The sequence below is a fragment of the Rosa chinensis genome, chromosome 1 (genome assembly GCF_002994745.2).
Source record: "Rosa chinensis cultivar Old Blush chromosome 1, RchiOBHm-V2, whole genome shotgun sequence".
NCBI classification, from domain to species: Eukaryota; Viridiplantae; Streptophyta; class Magnoliopsida; order Rosales; family Rosaceae; genus Rosa; species Rosa chinensis.
This window is the reverse complement of record NC_037088.1, coordinates 59,559,070-59,572,677: the sequence shown is the minus strand read 5'-3', so window position 1 is coordinate 59,572,677 and position 13,608 is coordinate 59,559,070. Positions and strand designations below refer to the sequence as shown.

Genomic DNA, 13,608 nt, shown 5'->3' with positions numbered 1-13,608 from the left:
AGGAAGTAAGGAAGTAGGCTGGCCTCGGTTCAAGAGGAACCTTGGCGCCGCACGGGCTAATTCCGCTGCGTGTAAAGTCGGCCCGTGACAGTTGGTATCAGAGCAGGGCTGGTTCATTCATTGAGAATGGCCTTCCTTGACATGAGTAGAGATCCCGATCTCATCCCGAGTGCTACAAAGGGGTACCAATTGGACAACGGTGAAGAAAGCCAAACAAGCTAGTTAAAGCGGATACATTGAGCAACCAGGTGTGAGTTGCAGCCTTGCTCCATTAATTTGAAGTTGAAGAAAGGGCTAAGAGGGGCCCAAATGTTGAGAAAAGAAGCAAGCTGGGTGCCGGAAGAAGGAGAGAAGAGTCATATCAAGTCGTTGACACTTGTGGTAGACTAGTGCAGTGTCCAATGAAGAGTCAAAGGAGCAAATCAGTTGATAGAGACGCATTCTCCTTGAGATTATAAGCCGCGAAAGGAGCGCATTTCTCCAAGGAAGTTATAAGCCGTCATTCTCCTCGAGACTATAAGCCGCGAAAGGAGCGCATTTCTCGAAGGATCCTTGAGATCGTAAGCCGCGAGAGGAGCGCATTTCGCCAAGGAAGCTAAAGCAGTTCATTGTTGCTCCAGAGATGTTCGAGTTCATGTAAGCCACAACGGTTAACATGAGTTGTCAGCTATCAAGTCAAGAGAAAGTGAGTTAAGTAACCTTCCTTCTGGTTTTCAGTAAGCTTATGCAATGACCAAAGTGGGTCGAGCAAGTGAAGATCAGAGGCCATGACGGCCAAGCATGCGAGAAGTGCATGTGATAAAGGTAGGAGAAAGCCTTGTTGAGATGAGGATGGTGTAAATTCCACAATGAGAGTGAAGATCAGAGACCATAGTGGTCGTGGGTTTTGAAGGGACATGCGGGATGATCACAAATGTAAGTGGAGTGTTATGGGCATAATTGGTAAAAAGTCTTTTGTCCGAAAGGGACACACCCTCCCCGGCCGAAATTATAAACAGGGTGCCGCAGATATGCGGGGAGCCAGAAAGCCTCGTCTAGAGGAACACACTCCCATCAAAGTTTGTGAGAATATCGCATGGACATTGAAAGAAAGAAAAAGCAGACTCTGAGCAACTACGTGAGTGCAAGGAGGTCTGGAACCGAAGATGGTTCAGGATGGCAGACAACCCACAAGATGCAACTGAGAGAGTGCAGGGTGTCTGGCCAAAGAGGAGTTTGGGAAGAAGTAAGAAAGAGAAGCTGGGAGTCCAGGAGAGGAGCCAGCATGATTAGGGAAGAAGGTAAGAACACGTGCGGTGGTGGAATATTTACTCTAGATGGCTGATGCAGAAGTTGAAGTACGCGAGTGGCGCGTTTGTTGTCTCTGGCCAAGTTCATAAATGGGCGCGAGAAGGTTGTGACGGGAGTGTCATTTGCCAAGTTCATGTGTGAGCGCGAGAAGGTCGTCACGAGATGTGATTCCAAGAATGGAGGGACATAGTCAGTGAATGAATCATCTGTGTTTGCAAGCCTATAGAGCATCTGGAAGAAAAGATGGAGCGCACGTCAATGAGGGCATTGACATTATAAGTGGGGGAGGATGTCACGAGCCGCACTTAAGAGTAGTGCTATCGTGACACTTTGTGAGGGAAAAGCCGAGCGGGGGCGAGCCTTGGAAGCCCAAGGGCGAGCTTGAAGGTAAAGCGAGGATGAGTGGCATTGTCGTAATTAAGTGGAAGTTCTGGTTCGAGGTACTTCGGCTTGGAATTTGGAAAAACTCAAAACACGAGAAATATCCGGGACGTCGAAAAGAGTTCAACGCACTTGACGGTATGTCATTTGGATTTTCTGTGAATTAGTTATGGACAATTAGTCTCCTCGGCTATTTTGATGTTTCCTCCCAAATGTTTCATGTAAGCCAGATATGCTCTATAGGGGGGAGACATGGTGTCAAGCTCTCCACCACCCCCGGTGCTGGCCTTCATGGGGCACTAAGTGAGCTTCTCCCGGGCACCCGTGGGGGCCTAGGAGACCGGGCATATGTCGTCAGAAAGGGGCGGCATATGTTTCCACGAGTCAGGAAGTCTCGTGGACAGTATTGGCCGAAAGGCTGATATTGCGGGTCGACGTCGGGGTCGAGGTTCGTATGAGGGCGATCCTTATGCCATCGGCGTTAGACAAACATGTGGGCTTACGGAAGATATGTCGGGACCTCGTGGTGCTCATTGGCCACGGAGCAAGCGACGTGGGCATGTGTTAGGGTTCGACCTTGTCCAAAACAATGGGATGCCAGCAAGCACGGGAGGGGCGACCCCGTGCTAGATTGAAGGAAGCTTTAGAGGGGCATCAAGGATGAGTTGCTCGCTCAAGTGGCGTGCCAACAAGCAAGACGGTATGCTATCTTGGGGGATTGGCCTACGGGCTAGATTATGCCTTGGAGCCATGACAGTCATTAAGAAGGGAACACGGTAGCCTTGTTAGATGGGACAGGCCACATGGCCTCGATGGCTGGTCAGGCTGGTACTCAAGGGTTGAGTATACAGACAAGTGTTACCCATGGGCCGAATGGGCTATCTAGGTGATGTCCATGAGGCGAAGTATGAGGGCATGTGTTGCCTAAGAGCCAAGTGGGTTGTACAAAGGATACTCGCGAGGCAAGATACGACGGCAGGCGGTGTCCAGGAGCCGAGTGAGTTGCACTAGTGGTGCTCATGAGGTGCAGGAAGAAAACATGTGTTGCCTATGAGTTCATAGGATTGTGCCGGGGATGCACAAGAGGAAGTAAGTAGACACGTGCTGTCAAGTATGGTGCGTGGACGAGGCGCACAAAGCCAAAGTACGTGGACATGGGTTGCCCTTGAGCTGAAGACCGAGTGGGTCGCATAAGTGATGCCTACGAGGTGGAACATGCAAGACATGTGTTGTCTTGAAGTTGGATGTGTGGTGCGAGAGATGCCCACGAAGTGAGGAAGATGTGCGAGCTACTAAGGAGTGACTCAAGGAAGAAGTGTGAATGCCAACTTAGTCTCGGTACACGGTCATGCTACTTGCTATCGACGTGCGGGATGCACGCGGGTCAGTAATGGGCTGACTCAAGCCGGGATGACATGAAAGCCTATCGGTTGGGCGAGTGTCTTGGGAGACAAGCTAGACACAAGGAAGCGATCGATTAGTCACAAGATGTGAGACTCATGTGTGAGTAGCTTTCGTTGGTAAGCCCCAACAAGTAAGGGGATGATGTGGAAAGGGACAAGTTGACAAGAGAAGCACACAGAAAGAAAGAGAAAAATGGAGTATCAAGGAAGTAAGGAAGTAGGCTGGCCTCGGTTCAAGAGGAACCTTGGCGCCGCACGGGCTAATTCCGCTGCGTGTAAAGTCGGCCCGTGACACTCAGCTTATTAATTGCATTTGAAATAACATTAAGTTGAGAACATTTTACTACTGTTGAACATAGAATGTTGAAATCTCTAGAAATAACAATGTTGTCTTGCATTTACCTTGGTCTCTGAAATAAGTGTGGAGTTCATGGCAATTTTCTGTTGAGGATTTTTTACTTCTAGTTGTGCTCGAGATTCATTTATTGTTGCTTAGTCATTTCTTTCTTGTGCTCATAGTTAGCAAACCCCCAGCCAGAGACTGCTGCTAGGAGCAACTTAATATCTAACCAATCAGCTTCTTCCCCTGGGTTGAATTCTTCAAGTTCAGGTATCCGGAGGCCCTCATCATCTGGGGGTCCAGGATCAAGACCTGCAACACCAACTGGACGCCCCACAGTGACTTCAGCTCCTAAACCTTCAAGATCGTCAACACCTACTTCTCGAGCAACACTAACCAAGTCCACGGTTTCTGCAGCCAAGCCCTCAGTTTCCACAATTAAATTCGCAATCCCTGGAACTAAATCCACAATTCCTGCAACTAAATCTACAATTCCCTCAAGATTCTCCACACCGTCAATGTCGACGGCAAGATCTTCAACACCAACTAGCAGACCTACCGTGCCCCCACCCAAATCTGTATCAAGATCATCAACACCAACTCGTTGACCGTCCATGCCATCCAATACACCTAGTATATCAGCTCCTACATCAAAGCCCTCTCCTTCAGTTTCGAAGCCTATTCCCTCAGCAACAAGAAATCCGGTGCCATCACATGGCGCATCGCCTACAGTGAAATCTAGACCATGGAAGCCCTCGGAATTGCCTGGTTTCTCGATGGATGCCCCACCAAATTTAAGGACAACACTTCCTGATAGACCACTTTCAGCTTCCAGAGGTAGGCCAGGAGCACCCAGCTCTAGATCTTCTTCCATTGAGCCTGGTCCTCCTGGAAGACCAAGAAGGAAATCATGCTCTCCTTCAAGAGGAAGGACTCCCAATGGCAGTACTCATATAAGCGGGAGCTCTATTCCTCCATTCAGTCGCGGGCATTCTAAAGTTAATGGGAACAAAAATGGTTGAGCGGGTAATAAATATGCGGAAACTGGCGCCCCCCAAGCACGATGACAAACAATCTCCTCATGGGAACCACTCTGGGAAGTCATCGTCATCCCCAGACAGTTCAGGCTTTGGTAGATCACTCTCAAAGAAATCCCTTGATATGGCTATACATCACATGGTAAGCATTCCTTTGCGTTTTATTATTTGGTGTACCTCCCAGTATTAGTTAAACCTAGAATCCCCAGCGTCTTAGTTAATAGTTTCCTATTTCAACTTTTGACTGCAGGATATAAGGCGAAGCATTCCTGGTAATTTGCGGCCGTTGATGACAAATATTCCTGCATCCTCTATGGACAGTGTGAGATTAGGGCCTGCACGAAGCAGAACGGTTAGTGTTTCAGATTCTCCTCTTGCCACCAACAGTAATGATAGCTCTGAAGTCAGTGTAAACAACAATGGCCTTTGTTTAGATGCGAGTGGAGTAGAAGATGATATTGGCAGTGAGAGAGGTGGTCGATCTCCTGCCAGTGTGCATGGTAGGTGATGGCTTTGAGGATTACAATTTCATGAAACGTGCATCTCTAATCTATCTTGCATTCTTATTTTGGGTTCTAATAATCACATCTAGATAATCAAAAGAAAGCCAATTTCCTGAGACCTGACCAGAATTTTGCCTCTATGCTAGTATGCTTATTGTAAAGTTTACTGGAAATGTTGTCAGCGATGTAATTCATGACTTTTGTAATATTTAGGGAATCTAGTTTATTGTCTAACAGTCTTTCTTGGCTTATTTTGCGGATAGATGTATTAAAACCTTCAACCACGTTATTGAAAACCAGAGATTATACTGCTGCCTGTTTCCTTATTTTATTGTTTCTCCAGTAGTATTTGTTACTTCTGAACGACTACTTTCTTCAGGACTGTGGAAGCTTTTTGAATATTTAGTTTCACTGCATAAATGGACAACCCACTATGAATTAATCGATTTCCAAATTCCGGACTTTCAACAATGAATTATCTAGCATTTTTGTGCTGCAGCTCGGTCTTCCATCATATAAATGGTCACACCATTTGCTCTTTTCTAATGAACTAATTTCACTTCTTGATATATGGCATCACTTTGATCCAAGAATGTTTTTGAGTTCTCACATGTTAGGTCTACTTAAGTACTGCATACTCTATCCTGCACACAAAATAGACAAGATGGAATAGGTTTGAAATTCGGCCCTTAGTTCTTGATGAATCATCTTTTTTCTCCACAGATCCCACCGTAAATTTTGATGCAAAATCCGACTTTCTTTGTGTGAGAGGTGGAAATATCAAGGGAATAAACAAAACTTACAGATTATATCTGAAGACCAAGATGATTAAGAATCTCCGTTAACGCATTCTTCGTTAGCGCACTCAAACCTTATTTGCCTCTACAAACGAAGGTCGCCGTTAAAACATACATCCCTTTATAAACGAGTGAAAAATAATAATAATGTATCTCAGTAGAGCAGAGTAACCATGTTACCATTCAAGACTCCACAACGTCCATGGTCCACAACCATTCGCCAAGAGCTAGCGGAACATAATGCTTTAATGACAGTAATCTCCACGTTCACTTAGACAAAATACATGATTGACGACGACTCGCAGTGATTATGGTCAATGAACGGCCTGAAGTCACGCTTCAGCGTTAGTAACTCTCCAACCAAGATTCCTTCACAGGGGACTTGTACATAGAAGGTACAGCTGAGCAAAATCAGCACCGACTTGTAGTTGCTTCCTATTGTTGAAATGACCAAGCATGTGTGACCCTAGGGAATACTGCAGGGCAGGCTCTCGCTTGAGCCAAGCCTCAGGCCGAAACACTCCTTGAGGTGCCGCCGCGCGCCGCACAAACATCACCTCCTAGAGAAGTCCGAAGGCATATAACCGAAGCACATCAGTCCCACACGTCAGAAACAAAGTGAGGCCGCTCTTCACTTCACCTATAAAATGTCTCTCATTTTCTCTTCATTTATTACTTACCTAACACTACTCTGTCAACATAAATAAACTCACTGACTTAGGCACGGAGGAGCAAAGACCACCAACCACGGTTTTCCTCTTGATGCTGCTTGGCTCAAAACCAGTCTGGCTAGCAAATATTCTCTTTTGAATGCGTGAGCGTGCCAACATTGTGCAGTGTAGTCGTCAGGGCATCCCTTGACCTGACTTCTTCTTAAACGTTGTGGACGAGGAGAGGACAAACCTCGTCACAGGGTTTTTCTCTCTGCCTTATGGATAAGGACTTGTGGTGTGATCTCTTGCGTCACCGAGTCGATACTCGACGTTGTAGTTTGAGCAGAGCAATCGCTGGGAAGTAGAAGAAAACATGGATTTTGCTAAAGCGTGACTTTAGCTTCGCTGGGTTGCTAGCTAGGCCGTTACCTTGCTTCGCTGGTTTCAACTAGGTTGAAGGTAGGTCGCTCCGGAGAGACTTTGGATAATCTGTGTGATTAGTTGATTGAAGAGTTGTGTGTTGTTTACCCTTGAAACCTGGTATATATACTTAGGGTTTCAGTAGTTCCTTGCTATATAAGGATTATTGATTGAAGATTCCTAATTGGTCTCTGCTATTTGAATCCTACGAGGGCTTGTTTTCCTCATAGACTCTGGAATGGGCGAAGTTGTAACCCAAACCCGAGTAGGCTTATTTTTGGGCCGCAGGTTTCGGCCTGCTATGCTCAATTCTCTTAAAGGATATTGCCAAAAATACTTTTGGGCTCAAACATATGCTAGTGTGTTTTATCTGAGAGGTTGCGGCACCGCTACCGCGTTAAAAAGATCAGGATCTTGACCACCAAAAACTTTTACACTTCACATGAAAATTTTCCTAAAGTCTCGAATGACAGTAGAAAATAATCCAAAGTTGAGATAAATTTCAGTCTAAAGTTACTGCTGTCTAGTGTTTGGGTTACAAGAATATAAGTAGTCGTAAAGAGAGATGACAGTAATATTAAAACACACTAGTCTAGCTGAAGGGCATCACAATCATCATAGGCCAAGCCTTTGGACCTTTTGCAAGGTTTTTTGAATCTCCATAATGAATGAAATCGATCTAATCGTGGTGGGATTTCAAGTTTTGTTAATTTACTAAATTAATTTTGGGTGGGTACGTTAGACCCTATTCTCATCCGATTCATGAAAACACTCCCTTTCTCATGTTGCTCCTATTAAACATTTTTTTTTTGAGAAGATGCTCCTATTAAACATTTTTTTTTTGGAGAAGATGCTCCTATTAAACATTTCATTTCCTGTATTATAGTAATCCAGTAGTAGCACTGGCATGAACCTTATTTCTCATGGGTAATTGGCTCTGATAAAGTAGAACGACTTGGTCTAGGTGCTTAATTACCCACCAAAACATGAGTCTCAAAGATATTACAATAAACCAATTAGTAATCATTAGCTTTTAGACCACTTTCCTGACTTGATTAGGGCAGGGCTAGCTGCTTCCAAGTTTCTTCCACCGCTAATTTAAAATTCGGCCATGTCCCCTCCTCTTTCCAATCAAGTCCGAGTCTTCAGTCGGCGTCAATACTAACGTTACCAATATTTATTTGATGTAACTAATTACTGATGAGCCATTGCATAAGACTACTACTACATGTAAAGGTTGTTAAATACCACATTTTGAAAGCTCAAGTTGATTTGCCTTGAATAATATTCCCATCACCTGCTGACTAGCTTTCCGTTGCTTATACAAACTTAATGGAGAGTTTCACATACCTTCATGTCATCCTTTTCATCAACTTTTTACAACTCACCACTGTTGTAAGTTCATTTGGCAATGAAACCGATCGCTTGGCTTTGCTAAAATTCAAAGATTGCATAGCCTCTGATCCAGATGGGCTGTTGAACTCATGGAATGACTCCGTTTATTACTGCAAATGGCCTGGAATTGCTTGTGGCAGACGGCATCAAAGAGTAACAGCCGTCTACCTACCACACGCTGCTTTGCACGGAACCATATCACCATACATTGGCAACCTCTCCTTTCTTAGGTTCATCAACCTTCAAAACAACAGCTTCTCTAGCAAGATTCCGCAACAAGTTGAACATTTATTCCGGCTCCGACATCTCAATCTCGATACCAACATGTTGGAGGGGGGAATTCCAGTCAACCTGACCTTCTGTGCGGAACTGAGCATCATAAATATTGGACGAAACCGCCTTACCGGCAAAATTCCTTCAGAGATTGGCTCATTGATGAAGCTTGTGTATCTTGATTTTCAGATAAATAATCTGACAGGAGGCATCCCACCTTCATTGGGAAATCTTTCATCAATCACTGTACTTTTCATGGAAGAGAACAATTTGGTGGGCACTGTTCCAGAGGCGCTAGGCCGATTGAGAAGTCTATCAATCTTTGGAATTGGTCTCAATAATCTCTCTGGTTTGATCCCTCCCTCCCTTTTTAACATATCATCTATGAATGCCTTCTCAATTTCATATAATAAATTTAAGGGCAGTATTCCACGCCTCAACATGCCTAATCTCCAAATACTGTACCTTGCCGGAAATGAATTCTCTGGACAAATCCCAGCTTCACTGTCCAATGCTTCTCAGCTTCAAAAGCTTGATTTTGGGGAAAATAATTTTGTTGGCCAACTTCCCGTAAGTTTTGGAAATTTTCCAAATCTCCAGAGGCTCAGAATAACTAAGAATAATCTAGGAACTAATTCATCAAATGATTTGGGATTTATAACATCCTTGACAAATTGCAGCGATCTGTTGCAGCTTTCTCTGAGTAAAAACAATTTTGGAGGTGTTTTACCTAATTCTGTAGCCAATCTCTCAACCCAACTGACTCAACTCTACCTTGCAGGCAATCAAATAGAGGGAATGATTCCTGAAACATTAGAAAATCTTAGCAATTTAATAGTCTTGAGCTTGCAAGAAAACTTGTTCACAGGTACCATTCCAGCTTCTCTTGGGAAGTTACAAAAGCTGCAAATATTATATTTACATTCCAATAGATTATCAAGTCGGTTCCCATCTTTCTTAGGGAACCTCACCCAATTGTTTCAACTCACTATGTTTGAAAATGAATTAGAAGGAAGCATTCCTCCAAATATTGGTAACTGCAAAAATCTGCAGGTGATGGATATATCACACAATAAGCTTAGTGGAGATATACCATCACAGGTCATTGGTCTGTCCTCCTTCTCTCTCTTGCTCAACTTATCACAAAACTCGCTTACTGGCATTCTGCCTGCGGAAGTGGGTAAGCTAAAGAATATCAATATACTGGACATCTCTTATAATAATTTGACCGGAGGAATTCCAGAAATTATTGGAGGCTGTCTGAGCCTTGAATTCCTTCACCTACAAGGGAACCACTTTCAAGGAATCATACCTTCTTCTTTGTCTGCTTTGAGAGGTCTTCAGTATCTAGATCTTTCACAAAATAACTTGTCAGGACATATTCCAAAAGACCTACAGTGGCTTCCATTCTTGAATTATTTGAACCTTTCGTCTAATAATCTGGAGGGTGAGGCACCGAAAGGAGGAGTTTTTCAAAATACAAGTGCAATATCATTGAATGGAAATACCAAACTTTGTGGTGGTGTTTCGGAATTGCAGCTACCAACATGCCCGATCAAAGTCCCAAAGCAGAGAAAGTTGCACGGCTTCAAACTAAAGTTCACAATTTCTTTAGTCGCTGGATGCTCTCTTCTGTTTGCAGTGATCATAGCTCTTTATTGGAGGAGAAAAACTCAAAAGAATAAACCGCTATCTGTAGTGCCATCAATCAAATTCCTTCCAAAGGTTTCATACCATACACTTCATCAAGCTACTGGCGGATTCTCTCTAAGCAATCAAATTGGATCAGGAGGTTTTGGCTCTGTATACAAAGGGATTATTGATCAAGAAGAAAACAATGTTGTTGCCATTAAGGTCCTCAACCTTAAAGAGAAAGGAGCTTCTAAGAGTTTCATGGCAGAATGCAATGCACTAAGAAATATCCGGCACAGGAACCTTGTGAAGATCTTAACATGTTGCTCCAGCACAGATTACAATGGTAATGACTTCAAAGCTCTAGTTTTTGAGAATATGTCAAATGGAAGTCTAGAGGAGTGGCTGCACAAAGAAAACCAATCAAGGAGTTTGAACCTTCTTCAAAGACTGAATATTGTTGTTGATGTGGCTTCTGCGTTGTGTTATCTTCATGACCATTGTGAACCACAAATCATTCACTGCGACATTAAGCCGAGCAACGTTCTTCTTGATGATGACATGGTTGCTCATGTTGGTGACTTTGGGTTAGCAAGACTCATCTCAACGATAACGGACTCCTCTCAAAATCAAAGTAGCACAGTTGGGGTAAAAGGAACAATTGGCTATGTTGCTCCAGGTAATAATCTTCCACTACTTTATAATTTCTTAAATTTTTATCTACACGTTTATTGAAGATAATAGAATTATAGACAGAAGAATAGAGAAATAGAAGCATGGTAGCTTATGCTCAATGTGACACAGTGGGAATGACAACCAACTTAAATTTTAAGCCCTATCAAGTGACTAAATACATGTTGGCAAGCAAGATAAGATACGTCATCTCAAAGATTGTAATATTAATGCAAGACATAAATGATGTTTTTTTTGTAAAGAGAGTAAAGATATGGATGACGAAGTTCATCTCACTTTCTGTCTCAACCCAAAATTGGAATCCATTTGTATAATACATTCATCCATTAATAATCATTGATGATGAAAAATTTTTCATACTAGTCTGATCAACAAAGAACTTTCCATACTACATAAGTTAGGTTCCAAATTGTACAAGGAAAACTAATATATATACTTGATTGTTTTGTGAGTCAGAGTATGCGAGTGGTGTTGAGCCATCAAGACAAGGGGATGTATATAGTTATGGGGTGTTCGTGTTGCAAATGTTCACAGGAAGAAGACCTATCGACGAAATGTTTAAAGAGGGTTTGAACCTCCATAACTTTGTCAAGATGGCCATACCAGAAAGAGTGATGGAGATTGTAGATCCTACTCTTCTTGCCACTTTAGAAGAGAGAGCACCTACAACATCACAAAATGTAGTGAATTACATCAGTGGTTACAATAATGAAATCGAAGCAGTTGAAGAAAACATTGACAATGAATATTTAAGCAAGATGAACACTTATGTGTGGAAGTGCATACTTCCAACCCTTAAGATTGGACTTGCATGCTCGGAAGAATCACCAAGGAATAGAATGTCTATGGAGGAGGTCCACAGGAAGCTACACCATATAAAAGATGCTTGCACTGGTGTTGACATCTGTCAAGAAAGGCCAAGAAGAAGCTGAACAATAGGTGCTGTTATTTTCTTCTTTATGACAAAACTATATATTTTTTTTGGGCTCTTTTTCATTGCTTATTTATTTATTTATTTATTCTTCCTTACTTATTTATGAATGCATAATCATGTTTTTGTGCCAAAATACTTACACAGTATGGCATGGGAAGCAAGGTGTCAATTTTATGTGAGTTATGCTATTGACGAAGACGTCTAAAGGCAGGATGATAACTTGGAAGTGTGGAAGAAATAAGTTGTAGCAACTAATAAGTGAGTGCTTGATTTCGATTTTTATGTTATAAGTTGCTTATTATGTGGAATTCTCCTAAGATCCAATAGAGGCTATCAATGTTGTACTTATTTATGTGTAATAAGTGATGTAATCCAATTGGGTCTATGAGAATTATCAATAAAGGCAAAGCAGTCCAATTCATAGCTGTAGTATTGTTTTGTTTTGTGTAAATGGAAACCAATAAGTCTAAGAGTAATTTTCTTAACATTGGTGTTAGTGGAAAATCATCACTTCCGATTCAACCCAGCACCTCTTCTTGTAAAGGGCATTTCTTTAAACACCTTACCTTCATCTAATTAAATCAGCCACCCACATTTTCTGCAAAATTGAATAATGCATCATTAAATAAAGAGTCATTATGAGAAAGAAAAAAAAAAAACAATTAGTATAATCATTAAAATGCCAAGTTCTAGTTTACAACAGTACTAGAATAATAAGGGTGAGATCACTGTGTTCACCTTCTACTCTATTATGGTGCTCGAGATAAACTTAATAGGTTAGAACTTGCTTAGAGAACCCATTGTAAAGTTACCACGTTGGCAAGTTGTAAGAGCCCAGCCCAACAATGGAGCTCCATGTACTCTGCTTATGTCCATTTTGGTTCAGATGCTGTCATGCGACGGGCCGTTGGCCTAGATAAGGGTGTTAATGGCAGGTCTGTGGCAGTAGTGTCCAGTCTGAGTATCTTTAGTAATTTCATATTGGTCTTGCCCTCCAATTGGGCATGGGTTTCAAACCTAGTTAGGATAACCTAGTTAGGATTTGAGATCTATGGTTGGGCTTGGCCTGTTAGGGACAAATCTTTATTTTGCATTTTTTTTATAATCTTTTTTTTTTAAAATGGGCTGGTGTGACTGCCCTCATGTCTTGATTAATGAAATTGCATAATACAAGGGGGAACATAGAGCCTGAACCCCAAATTACAATAAGCATAGAGAGAACATCCTGAAATAATACCAGGATTCCCTACAAAACCTATGTATTCTAACAAGCACCAATTAGCAAAGAGTGTACAAATGGCTACTTCATTTGCTTTGACATAACGGTGACATACCGGAAAGATAACTCTATCACGAAGAAACATCATTACAAATAGGACAGCTTTCCCATTATGTTGCCACAAATAAATAAATCCGATGACGCTCAATTTCATCCTGCCACTAGGAGGTTGTGTCCATTTGATCAAGCAAATAGCTCACCGCCTCGCTAGGCCAGACAAGCATACCGGGACAAAGCCCATTTCGCCCTAACCAAGAGTGGTAGGGAATTATTTCAGGCAAAGAGCCGTAGCATACTAAAAGTAAATAATAATTAAACAAAACAAAAAAGTAAATTGGATCAAGGGTCAAAGCCCAGACCAACAAGATGGTCAAAGCCCAGACCCAATGTTCAACCGGCCCAAGCCGAGTTCGGGTACAGAACGGACAACTGACCGACACCTCCCATATCGATCATCCACGTGAAGCAGCACCACCATCCACCTGCTGGCTAGCCACTCCACCCCTCCACAGATCGGAGCCAGAACATCCCACCAAGTGATCGATCCGATCTGATAGGATCAAGTCCAACAGATCAGA

The 13,608-nt window shown here is 42.6% G+C and overlaps 2 protein-coding genes across 2 annotated transcripts; both read left to right on the top strand.

Annotated features, from left to right (window-relative positions):
- The first annotated feature begins 1,075 nt into the window (after window positions 1–1,075).
- Window positions 1,076–4,959, top strand: LOC112182952 (mucin-1-like). Its single transcript, XM_040507906.1, is given in 4 exon segments — window positions 1,076–1,225; window positions 3,594–4,395; window positions 4,427–4,593; window positions 4,702–4,959. Coding segments are annotated over 4 exon segments (1,377 nt in total).
- A 3,156-nt stretch (window positions 4,960–8,115) lies between these two features.
- LOC112171042 (putative receptor-like protein kinase At3g47110) lies at window positions 8,116–12,108 on the top strand. The gene is made up of 3 exons (XM_040509938.1): window positions 8,116–10,803; window positions 11,274–11,756; window positions 11,896–12,108. The coding sequence occupies exons 1-2, from the start codon at window positions 8,157–8,159 to the stop codon at window positions 11,747–11,749; spliced, it is 3,123 nt and encodes a 1,040-aa protein (XP_040365872.1). The 5' UTR covers window positions 8,116–8,156; the 3' UTR covers window positions 11,750–11,756; window positions 11,896–12,108.
- The last annotated feature ends 1,500 nt before the right edge of the window (window positions 12,109–13,608 follow it).

Excerpts from the sequence above, each read along its gene's own strand:
- LOC112171042 (XM_040509938.1), top strand. The coding sequence starts at position 8,157 with ATGGAGAGTTTCACATACCTTCATGTCATCCTTTTCATCAACTTTTTA. Across the intron at positions 10,804-11,273 it reads AATTGGCTATGTTGCTCCAG|AGTATGCGAGTGGTGTTGAG; the intron begins GTAATAATCTTC and ends TTTGTGAGTCAG.